This window comes from Trichoderma camerunense, assembly GCF_050948025.1.
Source record: "Trichoderma camerunense strain CBS 138272 chromosome Unknown V8C40scaffold_1, whole genome shotgun sequence".
Classification (NCBI taxonomy): domain Eukaryota; kingdom Fungi; phylum Ascomycota; class Sordariomycetes; order Hypocreales; family Hypocreaceae; genus Trichoderma; species Trichoderma camerunense.
The window spans coordinates 1,210,818-1,233,451 of NW_028145369.1; the positions used below are offsets into that span (position 1 = coordinate 1,210,818).

At 49.3% G+C, this 22,634-nt stretch overlaps 9 protein-coding genes and 2 non-coding genes across 11 annotated transcripts; 7 read left to right on the plus strand and 4 right to left on the minus strand.

Annotated features, from left to right (window-relative positions):
• The first annotated feature begins 375 nt into the window (after positions 1-375).
• On the plus strand, positions 376-1,887 carry V8C40DRAFT_229702 (sodium:calcium antiporter). The gene is made up of 2 exons (XM_083212538.1): positions 376-670; positions 732-1,887. The coding sequence occupies exons 1-2, from the start codon at positions 431-433 to the stop codon at positions 1,638-1,640; spliced, it is 1,149 nt and encodes a 382-aa protein (XP_083078989.1). The 5' UTR covers positions 376-430; the 3' UTR covers positions 1,641-1,887.
• A 1,129-nt stretch (positions 1,888-3,016) lies between these two features.
• On the plus strand, positions 3,017-5,154 carry V8C40DRAFT_229703 (glycoside hydrolase family 5 protein). The gene is made up of 3 exons (XM_083212539.1): positions 3,017-4,341; positions 4,422-4,699; positions 4,769-5,154. The coding sequence occupies exons 1-3, from the start codon at positions 3,430-3,432 to the stop codon at positions 5,001-5,003; spliced, it is 1,425 nt and encodes a 474-aa protein (XP_083078990.1). The 5' UTR covers positions 3,017-3,429; the 3' UTR covers positions 5,004-5,154.
• Positions 5,155-5,789: 635 nt separating this feature from the next.
• V8C40DRAFT_229704 (glycoside hydrolase family 5 protein) lies at positions 5,790-7,571 on the plus strand. Its single transcript, XM_083212540.1, has one exon. The coding sequence runs from the start codon at positions 5,845-5,847 to the stop codon at positions 7,279-7,281; it is 1,437 nt and encodes a 478-aa protein (XP_083078991.1). The 5' UTR covers positions 5,790-5,844; the 3' UTR covers positions 7,282-7,571.
• Positions 7,572-7,607: 36 nt separating this feature from the next.
• V8C40DRAFT_t4 lies at positions 7,608-7,679 on the plus strand. The gene has a single exon. It is a non-coding gene; the product is annotated as a tRNA-Thr (tRNA).
• Positions 7,680-8,183: 504 nt separating this feature from the next.
• On the plus strand, positions 8,184-8,255 carry V8C40DRAFT_t5. Its single transcript has one exon. It is a non-coding gene; the product is annotated as a tRNA-Thr (tRNA).
• Positions 8,256-8,282: 27 nt separating this feature from the next.
• On the plus strand, positions 8,283-10,073 carry V8C40DRAFT_229706 (uncharacterized protein). Its single transcript, XM_083212541.1, has 2 exons — positions 8,283-9,219; positions 9,314-10,073. Exons 1-2 carry the CDS (start codon positions 8,685-8,687, stop codon positions 9,727-9,729), a joined length of 951 nt encoding a protein of 316 aa, XP_083078992.1. The 5' UTR covers positions 8,283-8,684; the 3' UTR covers positions 9,730-10,073.
• Positions 9,909-11,052, minus strand: V8C40DRAFT_229708 (glutathione S-transferase family protein). The gene is made up of 4 exons (XM_083212542.1): positions 10,882-11,052; positions 10,732-10,778; positions 10,640-10,677; positions 9,909-10,570 (listed from the first exon to the last, which is right to left on the minus strand). The coding sequence occupies exons 1-4, from the start codon at positions 10,958-10,960 to the stop codon at positions 10,000-10,002; spliced, it is 735 nt and encodes a 244-aa protein (XP_083078993.1). The 5' UTR covers positions 10,961-11,052; the 3' UTR covers positions 9,909-9,999.
• A 1,056-nt stretch (positions 11,053-12,108) lies between these two features.
• V8C40DRAFT_7972 (glycosyl transferase family 64 domain-containing protein) lies at positions 12,109-13,945 on the minus strand. Its single transcript, XM_083223437.1, has 2 exons — positions 13,184-13,945; positions 12,109-13,074 (listed from the first exon to the last, which is right to left on the minus strand). The coding sequence occupies exons 1-2, from the start codon at positions 13,498-13,500 to the stop codon at positions 12,321-12,323; spliced, it is 1,071 nt and encodes a 356-aa protein (XP_083078994.1). The 5' UTR covers positions 13,501-13,945; the 3' UTR covers positions 12,109-12,320.
• A 2,419-nt stretch (positions 13,946-16,364) lies between these two features.
• On the minus strand, positions 16,365-17,200 carry V8C40DRAFT_229716 (uncharacterized protein). Its single transcript, XM_083212543.1, has one exon. The coding sequence runs from the start codon at positions 17,009-17,011 to the stop codon at positions 16,760-16,762; it is 252 nt and encodes an 83-aa protein (XP_083078995.1). The 5' UTR covers positions 17,012-17,200; the 3' UTR covers positions 16,365-16,759.
• A 36-nt stretch (positions 17,201-17,236) lies between these two features.
• Positions 17,237-19,519, plus strand: V8C40DRAFT_229718 (CFEM domain-containing protein). The gene is made up of 4 exons (XM_083212544.1): positions 17,237-17,850; positions 17,917-18,052; positions 18,106-18,778; positions 18,838-19,519. Exons 1-4 carry the CDS (start codon positions 17,734-17,736, stop codon positions 19,277-19,279), a joined length of 1,368 nt encoding a protein of 455 aa, XP_083078996.1. The 5' UTR covers positions 17,237-17,733; the 3' UTR covers positions 19,280-19,519.
• Positions 19,520-19,819: 300 nt separating this feature from the next.
• On the minus strand, positions 19,820-22,349 carry V8C40DRAFT_229722 (uncharacterized protein). Its single transcript, XM_083212545.1, has 4 exons — positions 22,232-22,349; positions 21,474-22,082; positions 21,292-21,366; positions 19,820-21,236 (listed from the first exon to the last, which is right to left on the minus strand). Exons 1-4 carry the CDS (start codon positions 22,263-22,265, stop codon positions 20,155-20,157), a joined length of 1,800 nt encoding a protein of 599 aa, XP_083078997.1. The 5' UTR covers positions 22,266-22,349; the 3' UTR covers positions 19,820-20,154.
• Between the last annotated feature and the right edge of the window lie 285 nt (positions 22,350-22,634).

Sequence of the window (22,634 nt, forward strand, 5' to 3'; positions counted from 1 at the left end):
CGTTTTAGTTGATGGGAATGCATGTGGATGGATACCCAAGCTGATGGTTTCAGTTATTGTAACTTTACATTCATTCTTCAGAGTTTGTTTTAAGATGTAATTGCCTTTAGCCTCAATTCCTATGAATTGGACGAGGCAAAGCGCAGCGAGAATCCATCTTATTTTTTATCAATATTCTTTTTAAAAGACATTTTACTATCATCCTGACAAAAAGAGTTGTAAACAAGTCACGTTCGATTGAGTTGTCCACTTTGAGAGGATTTTTTTCCGGCGAACAATTGCCATATTACGATTCATTAATACAACTAAACTCAAGCTTGCAGCTAAGTTATCTAGCAAGCTTACAGTAGCTCCATCAATTGATGTCATGTAAACGTGGGACTTTAAAACCCCACCAAATTGCCAGGGCTAAAGGCCAAGATGCTGATTCATGCTTCTTGGCCTAATTCAGATCCATCATGCTAAAGTTGCGGCAAGAAGAGATTATCGACTCTTTATGATGGCGCAGGCAAACGTGGTTGCGTTTAATATCGGGGCCTTCATCTCAACGCTGTTTCTGCTCGAGTTTGGCGCCGACAAGTTTATCGCTCATGCAACTGCAATCGCAGGACGCATAGGCGTGTCGGAGGTGGTTATTGGACTGCTCACAGCGGGTGCAGAATGGGAAGAGGTAGCTATATCAATTGCCTAATCTATGAATTCAGGGCAGGTGTAAATGCTGATGTTATCAGCTCGCGGTTGTTGTCGCGTCTCTGGCGCAAGGTCGTTCCTCTTTGGCCATTGGTAACGTGGTTGGCTCGGCCATCTCCAATATCCTAGGCGCGTTTTCTCTCGGCCTGCTGTGTTATGAGAAAGGACAGCCGATCGAATTCGACAGGAGCTCTCGGATTTACTCTCTTATGACTCTCGTCTTAACCACATTGGTAGCTCCAACCATCTACTTCGCGACAAGAATCACTTGGCTAGTTTGTGGGCCTCTTTTGGTAGCAATATTCGGCGTCTATTTCCTACTCATTGCTCTAGCAATTGGCCGAGGGATTCTTACGGCGCCAGAAGATTCGGATGATAGCGATGGCGATGATGGCTCTGACGACGCGAGTTCTGTGGGAAGTAGAACAGGGCTACTCGCTGATAACTCTAACACAAACATCAGGCAGCGCCGCAACCGTCACCGGCTTAGCTATCATGGATTCTATCTGTCTTTTGGGTTCCTTGCTATATGTCTTTCTGGTTACGTGTTGTCACAAGCGGCAATCAACATCATTGACCAACTTGGCGTCTCAGACGTGCTCTTCAGCGTCATCATTATTGCCATCGCTACTACACTCCCTGAGAAGTTTATTGCTGTCATGAGCGGTTACCGTGGTCACACTGGGATTCTCGTCGCCAACTGCGCCGGTAGTAACATCTTTCTTCTGTCACTTTGCTGCGGCATCATCATGATTGACACGAAGGGAACCTTAAAAGGGGGCAATGTGACTGTCTCGGAACTGGCAGTATTATGGGCTTCAACAGCTGTATTCACCGCTACAGTCTGGTTTGGCGCCAAGATTTCTCGCTGGATAGGTGGAGCTATGGTTATCGGATATATTGCATTCATTGTGCTGGAATTTACTGTAATTCACGGAGTGGTGGCTTAGTAGTGACAAGCGTCCATGCATCAAGAAACGTCAGGGTGCCTCGGAACAACTTCCCAATGGGATAAACTGGGAATACGAGTTTACGATAATGAGGAATTTGTAAATTGTTAGTAATAGTAGAGCTGCAAGGCCGTAGATATCCAGAATGAGACAGTTGAGGCTCTTGATGGAGTGGCTGGTGGATCACCAATGACAACGTTGCATACACATGTTTTAGAGATTTTTCTCTCCTCACTATACTCGGAACTACCCAATGGTTTGATATAGTCTTCTATTGAGCTAGCTGTCACGGTTCATTGTTACTAGTATTACAAAGTCAATCCTCTATACGAGAGGCGACAAAGAACTATCCCGTAATGATCTCTGGCCACGACACACAAGAGGCCTCTTCGCAGGTAGCAACACACTGTAAAACTTGCTCCCAGTCTCCGTTTTCCGGTGTAGCCCTATCAAGTATCTGACAGGCAACCTTGTTGTTTACGGCTGAGAACAAATGTTCCAATAATCATGGCTGGTTGAGGGGTGTGTGCCCCTTTCGCCGCCGCTGTGCTTACCATGACCGACATACGACTATACGGCTCGTACAGTTGACCAGTGAAAACCCTAGGCAGCAACAACTCGTATCGAATAGTCAGGCTACATATCCTACGTGGCATGACCTCGGTCCTGCGGCAGCCTTGTCGCTCTTTTCTTTCATGTAATTGCGAACTAGGTGGGGGGGCCATACACGTATTTTTGCTTGTGAATATGTCGCCCCAGTTTAGATTGAAACCACTTCAATGAGGAAATCCGTAAGCTGCCAGGTGCAGCGTGCTTACATGCACACTGTTTGGGGAGAATTCGAAGTCGAGGTGTTTGTTTAACCTTGTTTTTAACTGTGCTTGTGGTCTAATTTCCGTTAAGACAGATAGTCCATTGGCAGGAGGGTTAATGGCTATTGTTACCAAAGACAACACACTAGTATACAACCTCACAACTAATTGAGGCAACCTTTGTTCCAATATGTTATTACACTTCCTGGTCGTAACAAACATATCCCCTATGTGCTTATACTAGCCCTAGATTGCTTTTGCATCCTTCGCATAATGCGCCACATTGAGGGCCAATTTCTTGACATTTCTTACCGCACTTTTTTTTTGCCCAATGAGGCTCATGATGCGTTACCCTAGCTAGAAGGCTTCAGCTTAGAAGCCAATGCAACGCAACTAATGTCAGCGCTCGAGCCACCGAATCCTTGTGGCGCCGAGGAATCGATTCCTTCTTTACTGAACTTCCTAATACAGTCGGGCCGAAAAAGCAGCGGAAGTAGACGGCATCACCACTTACTGGAAAAGGAAGATGAAACAAACCACAACCAATAGGCTGGGGTTCTGGATGTCGCTAGTTGTCATGAACGGGAGCCCACGGCATCCAGACTTTAGCGCGGAATAAGTGCCGAAAGACATGATCAGACTTGTATTAGATCACATCCAGAATCGGAACGTGTCCTTCCGTTTTCCTATTTCGACCTTGACCTGCGCAGTGGGGGCTCATGGATCCGGAGCTGGGTAACTGTTCCTACGTGGGGTTGGTGATATTCAGCTTCATGTTTACAGAGGCTCACATTGGAGGTACTGGACAGAGACTTCATAGAGTCTAACCTGAAAGGATTTTGCACAGGAAGATGAAATAGGGCATTGATTCTGGGAATATATAAAGAAGATGGGAATCCCACTGTTGTTAGATAGCAATCTTCAAGACACCCTCGACAATTGCCTACTATCACAAGTTCAAGACTCACAGGCTCATCATGAAGCTCAACATCGCGGCGTCCGCTCTGGCCGCCTCTGGCCTCGCAGCTGCTTCGAACTCTTTTGCAGGATCCAGCTTGTATTTCCTCCCTGGACTTTCGGCGTCCGACCAAGCTTACTACATCGACACTCTTGCCAGCTATGGAGCCAAGGTGGTTCGCCTTTGGATCAACAAGCACTCGACTGGTTGTGATAAAGGCAGCAACGTTGTCACGTATGCTGATGATTTCGAAACAACCATTGGATCGTACAATTGGGACAATCTCGCAAAGGTTGACAAAGTTCTCGCTCAACTTGCCGCAAAGGGAATGAAAGCCATCATCTCTCCCCATGACGGAAATGTCATTCATTCCACCAGCGTCAATACACCCAACGGCTGTGATGTTTATTGCACTACCTACAGGACTTCGTTCTATAGCAACGCTCAAGCCCAGGCTCAATATGATGCTCGTATCAAGGCCATCCTGACCTACAAGTCGCCCAGCAGCGGCCTTGCTTGGGGTAACTGGTCTGAGGCCATTTTGGCATTTGACCTACAGAACGAACCTTTCCAATTCACCAACGATGGACAAAACGGCGATCCTTCCAACTGGCTCTGCGGCCGAGCCCAGAACTTTAAGAAGTATATTACGGATTCCAACATCAAAGTCGCAACCGGAGGCATTGGCGGTGACCAGGTCCACGGCTATAACCTGCTCTCCAAGGCTCTGACCTGCTCAGCCATCGACATCATTAGCATTCATGCCTATGTAGGCGATGCGTCTACCTGGGGTTATCTTCTGCCAGGCTTTGAGTCTACGGCCGCTGCCAACAACAAGCTTCTCCATGTCGAAGAATGGGGAGTCCAGACCAGTTACAGTTCCAACTTCGACTCCCAAGCTGCCTCCCTTAATGCTCAAGGCATTCCATGGGTATGTATAATCTCACATCTCAGGCACCATCCAAATTCTAGTTGAAGCTTTTGTTCCAATGCTAACTAATAATGGTAAAGACTTACTGGCAGATGATCCCCGGTAGCGATGGTACCCAATCCTGCTCAAGCGGCTGCTGTACCGGCTATGACGGTTTCGAAGTCGGCTTCAACAGTGGAAAGGGAAACCTTAAGAATGCCATTTCAACGGCCAATAGCAAGACGACAAAGCAAGATTGGAGCTTCGTTGGAGCGCCCCCGAATGGAGGCTCTGGCACTCCTCCTCCACCTCCAAGCTCCAGCAGTTCACCACCACCTCCGCCACCTTCGTCCTATCCCAAGGATACTTGTACTTGGGGGTAAGTTTCACTCTCCTTTGCGTCATCTACATCAATGCACCAAGGAACCGAGCTGACAACTGAATCTAGCTGCGAGGGTTGGGATTGCAGCAGTTCCGTTCCTTGCCAATCGGCTTACTCTTGCGTTGGAGGATATTGCAAGGATTGCACCTGGGGATGTGGTGGCTGGGATTGCAGCGCTTCTCAACCTTGTAACGCGGATTACACTTGTGTCAATGGCATCTGTCACCACGCTGGTCCTGCAACCGGCAAGAGGGATTTGTCTGGGACACAGGATATGCCTGCCGTCGCGTGGGTTGCATAATGCCTTACGCCCTTGGCCATAGGTATTTGCACATGTATATAGCTCAAGCATCTGTCCAATATGCTTTGACGTGCAACTGGACAAAGGATGAAGTATATAAGTTTGTTTTCGTTCTGTAGAGGGGGTGATTAGGGGTAGGAGAGTATCATATGAAAAGTTTGGTCGAGTGAGCATCTAGAACCCCTGTATAACATTTTGAAGATGTGACGCCCTGTATTTTTCTCATATTGCAACTTGAATACATATTGCAGGCATTTGGCTCTATTTTGCAAATTAAGGGCATATTATAGCGCTAGCTTGATGGCGGGGTCTTACTTGTAATTGGGAACCAGTTTGGAGTATCTTTTCTCTATTATTAGCCTGATATTCATCATTGTTCTTTGCCTTCGGCCCATTAGGGTAATTATGGTGATATTTAGTGGTCTTCCTGTTGACTTATCACATGCCATTGATGAAGGGTTAAGGAAGTGTGCGTCTATACGAAAGGAAACGGCCTGTGTACCGGACCAGGGCTGTTCAAATAGGGATTCTCAATGGTGGAAATAAAATGGATATTCTTGAGTTTGTTTCTCCCTATATCTGCCTAAATGTGTCGCCTCCGCATTGCTATAAACCTTTGGTAATAGACAATGGCGAGATCATATGTGCCCAAGCATACTCTTGTGTTACATTGCAGCGGACATCCTAGAATAGGCGCGCCAATTGCCGGTCAGCTAGAGTCTCGTAAGGGATATAAAAATGAGCAACCGGGAGACCATCAGTCGCAATTCATTTTCTTGAGTACAATATGTATCGTATATTATATGCACAGCAAAATTAATACTTTCGTCATTTGATCGCCATGAGATCAGCTGTTATTCCATCGTTAGCCCTTGCTCTGCTACTCCAGAGAGCTAGGGCCGATACAACACTCTCCATTGATCCCACCTCCAACTGGGGAACATGGGAAGGCTGGGGCGTATCTCTTGCTTGGTGGGCGAAAGCCTTTGGCAACCGAGATGACCTAGCCAATGTCTTCTTCACTAGGAACAACCAAGTTATCAATGGGCAGAACCTGCCGGGCTTGGGCTTCAACATTGCTCGTTATAATGCTGGCGCATGCAGCACCAACACATATAATGGCTCCAGTATGGTAGTCTCATCGAGCATCAAGCCGTCTCGGCAGGTTGACGGCTACTGGCTCGATTGGGCCAGCACTGACCCTTCTTCATCCAGCTGGAACTGGAATGTCGATGCCAACCAGCGAGCAATGTTGCAGAAGGCCAAGGCAAACGGCGCAAACATCTTTGAGCTCTTCTCCAACTCGCCTATGTGGTGGATGTGCCTTAATCATAATCCGTCGGGAAGCGGTTCGAGTGATAATCTTCAGTCATGGAACTACCAAAATCACGCTGTTTATCTTGCCAATATTGCTCAGCATGCTCAACAAAATTGGGGAATCCAGTTTCAGTCAGTTGAGGCCTTTAATGAGCCTTCATCGGGCTGGGGGCCTACCGGTACTCAAGAGGGCTGCCATTTTGCGGTATCAACGATGGCTACGGTTATCGGTTACTTGAACACTGAGCTTGCGCAACGTGGATTATCGTCATTTGTTTCTGCATCAGATGAAACCAGTTACGACCTGGCCATATCAACTTGGCAGGGCCTAGGCAGCTCTGCACAGAATGTTGTGAAGCGTGTTAATGTTCATGGCTACCAGGGCGGCGGCGGACGACGTGATACGCTTTACAGTCTTGTAAGTCAAGCCGGGAAGAGACTGTGGAACAGTGAATATGGCGATGCAGATGCAAGTGGAAAATCGATGTATACAAACTTGCTCCTCGATTTTACCTGGCTCCACCCTACCGCTTGGGTATACTGGCAGGCAATTGACGGTTCAGGCTGGGGACTCATCGTTGGCGATAATGATCAGTTGACGCTTTCAGCCGCAAGCACTAAATATTTTGTACTTGCGCAATTGACTCGCCATATCAGGCCCGGCATGCAGATCTTGACCACCCCTGATGGTAACACTGCTGTTGCTTACGACTCTGGATCTCAAAAGCTTGTTATTGTTTCTGCAAACTGGGGCAGTGCTCAGACTATCACCTTTGATCTCACTCGTGCCAAGACTGCCGGCAGCAATGGTGCAACAGTCCCACGATGGAGCACCCAAACAAGTGGTGGAGACCAATACAAGAGCTATTCGGATACAAAGATCAATAATGGGAAATTCTCTGTGCCTTTTTCTACTGGGCAAGTGCAGACATTTGAGATTAGTGGTGTTGTGCTGAAATAATGAGATAACTTATTTTGGAGTTGAACACCAAAGTGCCTGGAGAATTGCACATTATAGTTAACAAATCCATATTAAAACATTGGACATTGTAAAGCGTAGCTTACATCAGTGGATAAGAGGAAGTCTAGTGCTATCAATATACCTTAAAATATGTATACTGGATGTTTTCATCGTCATATCGCCCAATAATTCCATTGTTTGGGTAACATCATGAGAAACCAGTTATGGAAATTTAGCGACAAGGCATATAAAGACAAATAAAGCAGAAATCGTCAATAAGCTCGATTGGGATTTCATGATTGGTCAATCTCAATTACCTAATCAGCGCCCTTATAGCTCAGTGGTAGAGCGTTGCACTTGTAATGCAAAGGTCCATAGTTCAATCCTGTGTGGGGGCACGAAACAAGATGTTTCTCTTTTTGCTTTTTTCCAACATTTTATAATACTGTCTCACTCTCCGATCTTACGGTTGTTCTTTTTTACCTGCCGTTTATAAGGCAGTTTGCTTTGATGTGAGTACACAAGCTGTACTTAATGAAACATCTGTGACAGGAAGCAATACTTCGAAAGCATCCGGAGTAATACTCCATATAAGGTGGCAATGTCTGTGGCGGCGTCCTGACTCATGAATGCTCCAGAGGTGTCAGAGCAAGTGGCTTTTTCAGAGCCACACAGACCACGTCCATCCGTGTATATATAGTGCGAGGCAGTCCCAGTAGTATTTGAAGCTTTGCTCTGTAGAGTACAGCTCACGATTGCATTCAAGAGCATTCGAAAACTGAATGGTGAACGATGGGGCCACAAGACGTTTGTTCGAGCAAGTGAAAATGCAGTCACAGCTTCACAATAAAGTGCTTGGCCCTTATAAGCCGTAATATGTCGCCCGTTTCCCAATAAATAATGCCCTTGTAGCTCAGGGGTAGAGCGTTGCACTTGTAATGCAAAGGTCCATAGTTCAAATCTGTGCGGGGGCATTTATTTTTGCCTTTTTTGCCCTTCACCAAGGACGTGTAGGACAACACCTGTGTTCTCCATTGTGATCGTTTTTTAAATTCCTTTAGTATGATTTCTTTTCTCTTGGTCGTCCAGGCCATTGTCAGGAATGTCGAGGGGCCTGAGTAAGATGTTCCTGAGAGGAGCTATACAGGATGATCGCACCGCCATCGGCCATAGGAGCACTCGCTGCCAGCTGCCCATTACCAACGACAAACCATCGAGAAGCGCACGCTCAATTTGAGAAATCTGAGAAAAATGCAACTGTGATGCAAGGCACTTTCAATTCACCGCCTTCGAACCATCTCTCTTCTCCTCTGAGATGCACCAAGGCTTTCTTCCTTCATCACCCCAGACCACAGGCTACAAGACCGGATACTTGACTCTCTTACCCTTCAAGCTTCAAAAAGATGGAGGTGATACCGGCGTTGCAGCCGCAGAACATAGACGCCTTCATAAACAACTTGGCTAGCATGACGAGAGTGCAGAGGGAGATTCGACGACGAGCCACCTCCATCGCCGATGCGAATCGCATCCAAGAAATCACCACCTCGACGCCTCAGCGCAGCCTCAAGCGTTTGCGGACCTCTGCATCGCCTATATCTATCGCCTCGACTCCTCCTCGACGAGCACCTCGCAGAGTCAAGAGTGAACGCGACAAGCTCTTCGATGCCATCGAGGCCGGAGCCGACTATCCTCTCAAGCCCGTGCCTATCAAGAGTGCGGATGACTTGAACGATGTTCAGCTGAAGAAGTGCTATGAGATTCTGCATGCGTGCGGCAGTGCGACGGACCCAAATGCCAGTTTAACCAAGACGAGGCAGAGCATCGATGGCTTCCTGGACGCCGTCTTTAATGACTGGTCGAGCTGCAAGGCTGGGGCTTTGTTGCGCTCGGAGCTGGACTTTTTGGTGGATGCAGAGGTTGTGGCAGGAAGATTGTGTGGTGAGTGAGCATTCTGACTTGCTCATTCTCATCTCGACCTCTTGTTTCCCCATATCATTCGTCGAGATGTGTATGCAGCTAATGAACTACTTAGGCAAGCCTCAAGAACATACAAAGTTGACCGACTGTGCAGCTGGGTCCCTCTGTGCAGCGAACGTTTCCGCCGTGGCCACCTACTGCAACAACCCGCCCATGTTCAAACTCGAGTTTTCAATCATCGACGAGCTCTCTGGCCAGCCCGAAGCGTTCTGCCCCATATCCCGCAAGGACATCAGATGGGTAGAAGACGACTGGGTTCAAGAGCTGCGACAGAGTCTCCGCACCAAGGTGATTGCCAAAATTCACAAATACAATAAGCATCTTGCTATATGGCAAGCTCGCAGGCTCATCGTGGAATGGGCCAAGGGAAGCTTGTCGTTGGGGGAGGACGTGAGTAAGATGGGCTTCCTGGAGCGGGAGACGGCGGATGTGGCGACTGTTGGGCTTGGGGGAACCATCGAGAACAAGTAGGGCGCTGGTCTGTGAGGTTTGGGGCCTTTTTCTTCTTTCTTCTTCTTTTTCTCATTTGGCGTTGGCAATACCACGGGCACCAAGGATACGGGGGATCACATATTGGGCTACCACTATGGGATATAGCATTTGGGATTTATTAGTCACGACAGGATGGATCGCGAAAGCGCAAGAGCTTATTGGGTGGAATTGTTTATTGGGAAGGCAGCTTTTAAGCATCGAGGGTTGGTGTATTTTAGCCCAAAGGGCACTTACCAAATTGCTACTCTATCAGTAGTCGTCCCTCTTCATCCAAGGTGCACACGCTTCGAAAAGTCTCTCATGAGCAGCTCTGTCCCCTGTCCTATCCAACAACTCCTGATATAATTTCTCATCGGTACGCTTCACAAAGATCAACCCTCCCAGCCACACAAAATCCGCATAGCTCACCTCCTTACCCAGGAAGAACGGTCCCTCAGCCTGTTTCTCCTTCAAGGTGGCCGTCAGCTCACTCATGGCCGGCTGCGCTGCCGCCCAGGCCTTCTCGCCGCCGAATTGGCGCTCGTATTCATCGAGAGTCATGCCGTATTCCCTAGTGTATTGGCCAACCCAGTAGTCGTAGCTCTTCTCGGTGAGGATGACCTGCGAGATTTTATACATGAGGAGGGGATAGAGAGGCTTGATGGACTTGAAGACGAGTCGCTCTATCTTTTGGACGGTGGGATCATCTAGGTAGACAGGTGGAGAGGGGTGTCTTTGTTCAATGGCCTCTGCAATCTTTCTCGACTCCATAACGTACGTTCCATCTGGGAACTGGATCGTGGGGATGGAATATGCTCTGCCCGTTTCATTGGGCGGGAGGCTGAAGGAAAAGTTAGTTGGTTCCTGAGAGGCAATTCATTTTGCCTTGATGAAGGACATATATGCGTACTGCGGCCTGATTCTGGGCGCAATCTCCGGGTAGTTGAGCTGGCTCATGTCATTAGCTACAGTTACTCCAGACGAGAGGTGCATAATGCCTACCCATTCTGTCTTGTACTCGAGGCCCTTGTAATTCAAGAGGAAACGTGCTTTATGAAGACGTTAGTCCTTGATATGAAGAGAAAACAGACAAGTAGTACGAATATCGATAAGGGATGGTATATATCACTTATACATATCCCCGGTACTTACTCTTCCAAGGGTTCAAAGACCATGAAGCGCATGGCTCCTTGCTAGGCAAGTCAAACAAAGTTATCTCCTGAGACCCCATGATTGTTATTTTTCTAAGATGTAGAATTGATCACGAAGAGAAGAAGAATAACACTGAGGTGGTTTTCTCTATTTTATATAGATCTCCTCTCAGATACTACGCAAAAGACAGACCCCGCGCATACAAAGGGCGCGGTTTGCCACGCTTTGCGGCTCCAGCACTTGGACTACCTTAGCTCATCTGTCCCAAAGAGGCAATTATCTCCATCACAGATATTTCCCTTGTTGACGCAACTGCCGACTCCATCGATGCGCATTGTATGTACGATTGCGACGCAGATCATCCGATACACGAGTTGTAAATACTTTAAATTTGTCTGAATTTAATGGATCCTTCCGGACACGAGGCGGCAATCGTTCCGCAGAGCTTCGGCTTCTTCCGCGCACATGCCGAGGACCATGTGTACAGTAATTCTCCGTCGGCATGTACACATCATGTACGTAGCACAGCGTTTTAGGCATTACAGCAAGCATATCAAAAAGCAACAAGGCCTGTACTCGCTATGATTTACCACGTTAGTCATGGGGCGCGCGTGCCCTCGAATGCCAAGAGACGTTATCCCTTGTGGAACTTGCAAAGGGGGTTAAAGCGCAAGGGTCAAGTGGGAAGCTGAAGCGTGAGGCCAGTGCCACATCCAGCAAAGTTCGTGTCTTGGCAGCCCTGCTCCCCGCAAAACTATGTGCTGGCGATGGCGTATTTTTTTTTCTCCTGGGAGTGAGTGGGCATGGGGTACGCGGCTTTGGGATGGATGGGAAGATCCGGCATCATCACGGAGAGAAGGATACTGTAGCCGTGATGATAATGCGTTGTGTTGAGGAGGATACGAGGAAGGGTTGCCTTGGATTGGACCAAAGCTGGACGATCAGGGGAAGTTTGAATGAATATCCGTCTCTTACATGGATGGAGTAGGCTACTCATATACGACAAGATCGTCATAAGTGCTCCTCATGATCAGAATCAGATCAATTGGGAGGAAATGCTTGCTCAGAATGAGAAATCTACACACTTATTTCATTCTTTCTAAAACTAAAACACAAACATGTAGAGTAACAAGAGATCCTCCATCCTCCAGGGTTTTTACAAATACTATTCACACAAGACTCGCGCCCCTCTATTCCCAGTCATAACAAGGCTTCCCGCGCCAAGAGATCGACGCCGTTTTACCCGTCCATCCCCCCCGTCCAAGACATTAATTAACCGTCTGACGACTGACGCGTATATGATAACTCCACAGTCGGAGATAATAGCCCTCTCCACCAATGAACTTGCTCTGATAAAAATAAAAAGCAATACTCCGTAGGCTGAGGGTTTGTCTTTAAAAACGCCGTGGTCCCCTCGCCTTTCCTTCTTGATTAAAAAATCACAAGACAATAACGCCACGCTCAATGTGAGCCGTCTCATTGACCAGCGGCATACAGCCAAACATCTTTGTCAGGTCGTTCAAGCACTTGCTTCGGGCCTCGAGATGGCCAGGCTTCTTGCTGATGCCCTGAGCCGGCTCGTAGTTGACATACTTGTCGCGGCCCTTGACTAGGAGAGGTCCGGTGCCGGTGAGATACGACACGACATAGTTGAGGGCAATGTCCTCGCAATTGAAGTGGTCGTCGACATAATCACGGACCTTTTGCATGACCGTGTTGTTGGACGAGTAGTAGTCGAGGAAGGACATGTGGGAGAAGCACAGGTTTGTGATGATCATGGAGTAGACATCCTGGTTGCTGTCCTTGGAGCAGAAGCCGTAGCCCCAGTTGCCCTCGGCGTCTGGGGTCGCACAACGCGGAAGAGCTCCCGTCAATCGATGCTGACCAAACTTGCGCCACGTCTGAAAGGCAAACTCGAGGTCCTGCGGCTTATAGTATACATCGTCGTCCGAAAGCAACACGGCCTGGGTCTTGAAGTCCGGATCCGGCAGGAGCTTCATGTTGAGGCTGTTGCGCTCCGACACCCTGTAACGCACGGGCACGCCCGTCTCGGACTTGAAGTTGCCGGGGGGCTTCTCCTCGAGGTTGTTCCAGATGATGACAATTTCGTGGAGAGAGGCAATCTTCTCGGACAGGATAACGCGAAGCGTCTCGTCGAGCTCCTTGGGCCGCTTATAAGTCTGCATCGCGATTCTATAAAAAACGAACAACGGTTAGCATTTCAATTGCAAACAACCGGGATTCGCTGAGCTTGTCCCAATGACGGCATCAACGTCACACAAGATGCCCCCCGCAAACTTACGTGAACTTGTCATCCATCAATTTGTCATATTTCTGCAGCGCTGCCTTCCACTGCTTGAGGGGCTCGGTAATGTTCCTGTCGCATTTCTCATAGTGCTCCGGCTCGTGCGAACCCGAGAATCCGGGGATATTAGGCAGCTTGGGCATGTCAATGTCGGGCAGCTTGACGTCTGGCAGCTTCAAGTCGTTGAGCTTCGTGGGCGGCCCGAGCCGGACCAGAATGACAATGACGCTGGCCAGAACAAAGGCAGCGGCCACGAGAGTCACGACCCGTCGAGCCGCCAGAGCCCGCAGGCCGGCAATGTATTTGGCCACCATGGTAGAATCTCGCGAGATCTGGCAAGCGACGAGAAATTGGTGATGCCGCGTCGAGGAGAGTCGGAATATCGGAATACGAGAGTTTCGATTCCTTCGGTTCGTTTGATGCGCTGCAAACCTAAAGGGGCGCAGTCTTCAGGAGAATCACGTGATGATCGCCTTTGGCTATCTGACGCGATCGGCGGCCCCTGTTTTTGCCTGTTTTGGCATTTCCTGCGACGCAAACAGCAAAGTCACCAAAAATTGTTCAAGTTCGCCCGATTTATTGTTTCTGACGCATTCCATGGCTGCTGCAACGCCTACCCGGGAGACGCTCAACAAGCTGCAAGGGAAACAATAAAACTTGCATGCTGTAGAAGTCGTGATGTGACGACATGTTACTAGTAGAGGTAGTGCTCTTCCCCATTGGCGGCCGGCTGCAGATTAGCAGCAATGTCTCAGAATTGCTGCACCGATCTGTTACACAGCGCCTTAGCCAATGGCAACAATGCGCCGTCTAAAGCCAAGAAATGAGTTTGCAGGGAGAAACGATTGGAGAAAAAGCCCGACAACTGCTTCAAGCCATTGCCAAGCCTTAACTAGCTGTCTAGACTTTGAAAGCCTTTCCTAGCCAAAGAAAGCCAGCTTCGTCCCTAAAATGTAAAGCTGGTGGTAGTCAGTCGACTCTCGTCTAGAGCACGGAGGACCTTTGCTATCATTGCCACTGCGGCTCTTCATCCAACAGTTGCCTCAAAGCATTGTTACGAAAGCCCGGTATACAAATACTGGACGAGACATCTCGAGTGGGCGAGAGGGCCTCGGCCCACATGTAAGAAAATATAGCTGCTTCTAGCACCGCAGTCCGACACGGCGAGACACAGTCAGATTCTCCAGTTTAGTCGTGAGTATCATCTAGACGCCACCATATGGAGCATAATTTGGCCGCGGTTGTCCCCATTGGCAACGTAAAATACAGTGCATAGACGGGAAGGGACTGGCCGGCGTACTCGGGGGGACGGGATGATCAATAGCAAAAGACCTGTCAACTTGAGAAAATCCTTTCACTAGGTAACCTCGGTTCCCATGGTCGCGCGACACACTGCCATCAAAAGAACAATTGTTCATGCCGTCTTGCATGATTTAGTGAGAGCAAGCAACAAGCGAACCCATTTGTGATGACACCTCAAAAGGCGATCGCACAACAGATTCGGGTGAGAGCGCCGAGATTGCGTAGAAACAGCCCGTCTCTGTGTCGGCCAACAAAGGCCCCTGCATGACTTTTCTACGCTATTGCGCCTGCACGTATGTAACTAGCAAGCTCCCGCCGAGTCTACAGTAGGAGTTGAGATTCCGCTGCTTCTTCCGAGATGAAAAACGGGGTTTCAGAGGGCGGGCTAGTGAAGAAGCAGGCAAGCCGCGGGCTTCTTCCACGTGTAAATCGACGAGGAAACGCCAGCAAGCAGAACCAGAGCGCGCTGCATAATGAGGCCTGCCAGGTTGCATTGCTAGCTTCCGAAGGCTGTGACAAGGGGCCCCCTCCAGATTGTCTCGCAATGCTTCCCTGCATCGCATAGGGCTCTAGAAAACCCACCCGCCACCCTGTAAGCATGGAGACATATCTGACTTGTTCAGTGATTCTTCGGCGTCAAGAGCAGGGCACGGACGCCCGGGCCAGATCTGCTAGACTCCCTGTAGGTAGGCTTCGATTTGCTACTGTACTCGTATGTACGAGTACTCTACTGCAGACATGTGCTTTTGCAGGGGAAGAAACGCCTTGCCGCCTTGTTTTGACGAGCCACCACGGCTTGCAGGCAGGCGGAGTGGGCTTGCGCGTAGAAGAACGGAGCGTCGATGGATTCGGCATCGACTGCGCTCTTGCAGCCACTGGACTGTTGGAAAAGCTGCAGCCGGATGCCCAGCTAGGAAGGCAAGCAGTTCGTGCCATGCCCCATTCCGCGAGGGACGGCACAAACCCGCTCAAGGACACAAACTTGGTGAGTTGTGGCTGGCGGTAAAATGTATTAGTAGCTTGGCTTGCTTGATTTCACACTCTCATGTCGACGCCTCTTCAGTCTAATGGGCCGTGAAGCCAGAGCTAGCACTGGGTAAATTCGAGATAGGTGAAATGTTAAATTCAGATCACAGCGATGGCACATGAAAAAAGACGGAATAACACCCCACAACCCGATCCATGTCAGCAAAAGGCGTCGTCGTGGAGAGGCGAGAGAGGCGATGCTGCTTGGGGCCCCGAGGTAAAGCAAAGTCTGCAAAAGGGGGCGAAGCGGGCGTTGGCAAATTGGACGGCCAAGAAGTTCTCTCGGGGCAATGTTTGTTTCCGCTTCAGTTCTTGTCAATGTGAAACTCGGTACTGCAGCTTGACAGCACCCCATGTACTGAACTGTAGTCGTTCTCTAGGGAGCTGGATGGATGATTCATCGATAAGAGTTCCAATGCTGAATATTGAACATACCTCCGCAGAGGGCGGGAAGGCAAAAGCCCAGGAAAGCCCTTGCCACATCTTGGTGGCCACAATGTGCGCCCCAATTTGCTGGAGACTGAATCTTGTCACGAAATTTCTTCACCAAACTACCTACCTTCTTCATGGATGAACCTGGATGAACCTTCATCCTTCTCCCCTTCAATGACCCTTATAGAAAAATGAAAAAAACTTCAGCGCCTCGTCCTCAACCAATGTGTCAAGTCTTTTCAGTGATGCCACTGTCAGGCCACAAAAGCTCTAGCCTACCAAGCCCTCGAACGGTGGCTTCGTCTTAAAATCACCACCACTGCGAAGTCCGTTGCAAATCAGAAAGGTAAAAACCGCCCGCTAGTGACCCATTCGCCGGCTCAACTCGTCAGTTTCTGCAACGGGGCTTTGCGCCGGTCGCAGGGCCAGACAACCGCTGCTATTTTCGAGTCGAGTCGGCACCCTCCGCCTGTGGCCCGAACCCACAATCTTGCTCGATCGGTCCAAGGAGGCCCCAATCCGATCGCTGCAAGTGCGGTGCCAGTCATGCGATTTGCGCCTTTAGCCCTGTAGCTCCGTCCCCTGACTTGTTTCTCTTTGTCTCGAACCAAGTTTCTGGAACATGGCGCTAGTTGTGACTTTACGAGCAAAAGCTGAGATGGAGGGTAGCTTTTCCGTCCCCATGCCATCCTTGGCGAAACATGAGGCAGAGACAGAGTACACGGGCCAGCGGTAGATACGACCGGTACGAGGCATTGCTTGCGGTGATACCACGTTGCGGTCCCTATTGCATATACCCTGAACAATATTGCTTCAGCCGCAACGCTCCCCGGACTGGACACGAGGCCTGGGTTGGGTGTCTTGTCCGGTTGCCAAGGCCGCCTCAGAGTCCATGAATTCGTGGTTGTTTCTCTCTCTCGTCTTCTCTGCTGTCACTTGAAGAAATACAAATTCAAGTACGAGTAGTAGTAGTATCATGACACATCCATGATACGCCATGACACAAACTTCATACACAGTACGCTTTTCAAGCGTCTTCCGCGCAGCCGGAAACCATCCCGCCATTGGCCGAGGCTGGTGCGGTCCTCGCTGTGGGGTTTTCTACTGTATATGCTCACTGTCCGAGAGCAAGTTAGCTAGACACATCAAGCCCGTCACGCTGCGTAATTGGCCCGGCGGACCCCTCGCTCTCTCGGGTTCCTGAGTCGTGAGCCAAGAAGGAGGAGCTCCCTTACAAGTCAACGCCTCAACGCCAAATTAGTGCCACCGGCCCCATCGCTTGGTTTTCAAGGCCCATCGAGGACATCATCCAGTCCAATGTTATGCGCCCAATCCGTCAAAGATGCTGTCTAGTGCCTTCAGCTTGTTCGCTTCTTACTGGGCATACATATTCGTACTAACCGAATCGAAACTGTTCTTCGGCAGAGGGTATCAGCGGGGAGGCTTGCATAACGATTGCCCCATACATGCAACCAAAGACTCGTCTTTAACACCAGCATCTCAGCCACTCCTTGTTAACAATTTTTCTCTTTCTCGTTTTCCCCGTTTCTGTGTGGCTTCCACCGCTGAGGTGTCTGAAGATAAGATTGGATTTCCGGGCTGAGTAGAAGTCTCTGACCTCCGCCATATCCAATCATTAGTTGCAGATTCTTGGATCCAGAGATACAAACAGCCACCCACACCTTCGATTCACTCCACAGACGGCCCATGTTCATAAGACGATGCCCAACACGATTTACCCATAAGTCCAACATTCTTCGATAGGAAACGACCATACGTTAAAGGCCATGAAATTATGGCTATTAGCCTTTGCGGTTCTGGCTACCGCACCAAAAGCCTTTAGCCAGACTACCGGCTCGAGTCTCTCAGGTATCGAAGCTGTGGCAGAGATGCCCGCGTGTGCTGTATGTGCCCTTCCGTTGGATAGGTCCTGTGCACACCCAATCCGTCATCTAACCTCCATTTCACAGCGCGAGTGCTTTGCCCAATCGCTTGCCGCATCACCATGTCAGGCGACGAACACAACTTGTATATGCACGAACCCTACGCTGGTGCAGAATATGCAAGGCTGCGTCTTGAAAAGCTGCAAAACCATAGAAGCTCTGCGTAAGGCTAACAGACATGCCAAAGATGTTCAATGACTCCTGACAGCGATACAGAAACACAGAATTTGACATCGGTAGCCTGCAACCAGCCCATCAGAGACAAATCAAAACAATACATAGCCCTCAGCAACACCTTTGGCGTCTTGGCCGGCGTTTTCGTTCTTCAACGACTTGCATATAAGATCTGGGCTAGGATGGGACTGAGCGGGGATGATTGGATGGCTTTGGCGACTATTTTCGTGGGTATCCCGAGCACCACCATCAGCGCTCATGGAGTGACGAAACCTGGACTCGGCCGAGATATCTGGACCCTGCGGCCTACGGATATTACTAGATTTGGTCTCTTCTTCTGGATTTTGGAATGGAGCTATTTCGCAGAAGTCTCCATGATCAAGCTCTCCGTCCTACTCTTCTATATTCGCATCTTCCCGAGCCCCGGGGTACGTCGCCTGCTCTGGGGAACCTTTATTTTCGTCACGCTTTACGGTATCGCGTTTGTCCTGGTTGCTATATTCCAATGCACGCCTGTTAAATTTTACTGGGAAAAATGGGATGGGTTACATCAAGGCACGTGCTTGGATATAAACGCCATTGCCTGGACGAATGCTGCCATCAGCATAGCGACTGACATTTGGATTCTGGCTATTCCACTGTGGCAGCTCAAAAGTCTCAATTTGGATTGGAGGCGCAAGCTTGGTGTTGGAGTCATGTTTTGCGTTGGTGCTTTGTAAGTTGCAAATCCCCTTTTCCCTCTCTTACGATCCTGCTTGCTCATCGTGTGGTTAGTGTCACCGTCGTCAGCATATTGCGTCTCAGGTCTCTTATTGAATTTGGCACCGATAGCCTGAATCCCACGTGGGACTTTTACGATGTCAGCGTTTGGTCCGTTGTGGAGATTAATACCGGGCTGATCTGTATCTGCTTGCCCTCCCTACGCCTTCTGCTCGTTCGCATCTTCCCCAAGCTACAGGGCACAACGGAGCGATACTATGGAAAGAACTCGAAACGAAATCGAACGGCAAGCAACAAACGGGCAAGCCGACTCCCCCTGGGACATAGCGCTGGTTCGCATGTCGACAGATCACAACCTCGTCCCGATATCGAAAGCAACCAAATTGCGTATCACACGTCATACACGGTTGAGTATGGCGACAACGACACGGTTCAACTGGTAAACATGAACGATAAGTTCAGCGCTAGGTCAGACGTCAGATCTGAAGTATCATGACAAGACTAAGGCTGTCTTTTCTTTTGTGCTTACTTTTTTTTTTTTTTATATATATATATACACTTAGCTCTAATGAGCATGGGAGGGAAATACCTGGGCGTGACGACTTCAAAATGTTTAGACTATCTATACCTATTCACAGAGGAATCCTCATCACATCATGTGTGTGATGACTTTTAGAGCCTACTACCTTGATGGTAGTTCACGACTACAAATATCAATTGATGATTTATGATATTACATATTTTACAAGTCTTTTATGCTGTGTAGTAAAACGGGGAGCGATCGTGAATCGTATAAATATCACATGGGGCCTGGGACTTATCGCCATTTTGCTATGAAGGCTAATGGTGAGCTGAACAGCGAATTCGGAATAGATGGGAGATACCAATGGATCAGCGCACGTTTCAATAGCGATTCCTTCGTATCTCTCTGACTGGCGTTTTACATGATAGGAGCGTCGCGTCAAGTGTTGGACTGACTCGCAAGATCATCGGAGCTAGATAGACTCGCGTGGTTCGCGCGTGCGCCAACGTAGACGCCAATGCATTTCTCCACCTCAGCTGTCGGCGATCAGGGTCTAGGAATTATGTACTAGGTATATTAGGTATAATTGAAGCACCGTGGACAGTATAATTGAGCCGATCTCATGCACGATTGAAGCTGTATTATTGAGCACGACGGCAGCAGTCACGGCTATGAGTTACTCGGAAAGATGAGACGACGCGTGTGGTGAAACGGCGGATGAAAAAAGGGACTCAAAATTAAGGAGCAAACCTCTGAAATTGTGGGTATGCTATGCTCTCCCAATGCTCTCTTTCGCAATTGACAAAATAGACAACTGATGGTTAATAATTCACGAAACGGTTGCTCATTTACGCCGCCGTGATGCTACCAAATTTGCTCTGCCACTCCTCATTCACGTCCCGATAGTCCTCTGCACCGTAGGGGCTCGTTATCTCGGTGAGCAGCCCCTTCGGTTTGCGAAGGGGATTTAGGCCGAGATCCTTCTGCAATAGGTCGAGGTAGTACACGGCATCAAAGATGGTGGTCGGGGACTTTGTTTCAGTAGGGTAGCGCCACTTGCCGAAGCGGTTGTGAAGCATCGTCTCGTATCGTAGCTTGGCCATGGCCTCTTTGTCGTCGACGGCTTGCGATGGATCGTTGACGAGGAGACGTCGGAAATAAGCACCGATCCAGAGGCCCTGGAGGTGTGCGGTGAGCGTGTTGCTGAAGTTGCTGACGAAGCCGCAGAAGGCGATGTCGCGAGGTCGGAGGAAGCGTTCCGATGGTGGTACGAGGAAGTGGTACAGCATGAAGGGGGTTTGAGGGGTATATGGCGTCATGGACTCGTTGCTGGAGATGCCCTTTTGCTTGGTTAGGGGGATGTAGTTTTTGTTCCAGACGGGTTGGTCTGCGAGTCTGGGAAAGCGGTTGGCAATTTCCTTGTCGGCGCGTCTGATGAGATCCTGCTGGTTGGCGAGATCCTCTGGGGGAGCCTCTGTGTCGATTTCATGCGGCATACCAAGTTCCTTTTCGATGCCTTCTGGAAGAAACTTGATAGGGGGAGAGCCGATCCAGCCAGTGTTGGAGATCAAAGCGTCTGATTCGAATGAGGTGCCGTCGGCGAGATGGACCTTGCCGGGACTTAGGTGATCAATCTCACCGAGGTGAATCTTGATCTTGCCATTCCGGACGAGCTCGAAAAAGTCGGTGTTGTAGTTGAGAATGCTGAAGCTAGCTGCGGTGAACATGGCTGGGGTCCATGGCTTCAGCTTCGCCATCTCAGGATGAGAATCATATGCATTGAGGCTCATGACATCGCCACCAAGGATTGCCCAGAAGGCATTCACGATGAGGCGGCCGATGAAAGTGCCGTGGAGGAAGCGCTGGATACCAGTGTAACCTGCAGCACCACTGTAGATACATGGACTGAACCATGTGAGGAAGCGCATATCTGCAAAGTAGCTATTAGCTACCTGGACGGTATACGTGACGAGGACGATACATACTTGCAAGCTTCTCAATCCATTTTTTGAATGGAGTTACGTACGATGGGGCCATCCAGCAGGGACCGTGGCCAGTCGCTACACATTCACCATGTCAATATTTGAGGTTTCATGTAATTCTCATCTTCGCCAGTATAGGGGACATGGAGAGCGGGAGGAATAAAAAAAGAAAGAGGTCAACGAACATCTAATGACCCAATTCACTTCTACGCCGGCGGTAGCGTAGCTGTAAGCGGCATCCCAGCCAAACTTTGTCCCTCCAAATACAGTGACTGCTTTGGAAGTCTCGAGGGTATCTCGGTTCTGTTTAAAGAATTTGCTGTGGAAGATCTTGCCTCCGAAATCTTCCTGGCCGTCAAAATGAGGCATAAAGGGTCTTGAAGTTAACCCAGTGGCGACAATGAGGCGCTTGGCAAAGATCTTGGACTCTTGACCCTCGTGGTTGACAATGGTCAGGGTCCATCCGCCTTCTGTAGTGTCATTGTGTTCAGCGACGGTGATCTTGGTTCGAAGACGAATTAACCCTCCGAGGTTGAAATTGTCCACGTAAGCCTTGAGATACGCATTGGTAACCTCTCCGGGAATGTATTGCTCAGGCTTTACTTGGAATTTGCTGGGATCCATGGGGAAATCCGGATACTCGTACGTCCCCAAGAGATTGTTGCTCTTTACATCTGGATACAATCGCTCGTCGGCCCATGTACCGCCGACGCTGGACTGAGGATCGAATACCACGAGGGAGTCATCTGGGTGGACGACGCGGTATTGCTTCGCGGCGGCCAGCCCGTACCATCCTAAGGTCACAGACAATTAGCATCTTAGAGCTTTCCTTTTTCCTGTTTCTTTTTGTAAAGGTGCGACACAGCTAGAGACGCAGGAGAAGAAAGAGAGCGAACATCAAATGGATAGAAAAGGAAATCTGAGCGAGAAAATGAGAACTTACCGGCGCCAGCCACGACGCAGTCAATCGTCTCCATGGTTGGATTCGGTTGCTGAAGCAGACTACCTCAAGGTTACCTTTTTACACGTTTCTTTTTTGTTCCAGTCTCCTCTTTGGCCACCGCTACGATGGGGAATCATGTTGATCAAATACTGGGCACCAGGTAGCACTCAACCAGCAGGGGGGCTTGTCGCACTTGTAAACCAACCCCATTATCGCTTAGAACCTTGGATGATTTTCGAGCTTACGGAGGACAAGTACGCCCTCACTAGGCCGAGGATGACGAAGTGTTGCACATCCAATAACCCGGATGAACCAACCTGCAGGCCTGTGACCCGCATATGCATTTGGTTTGCTGATTAGGGCCTGACGCGGGAATCCTTCAGCACACATTGTAGAAAAAATT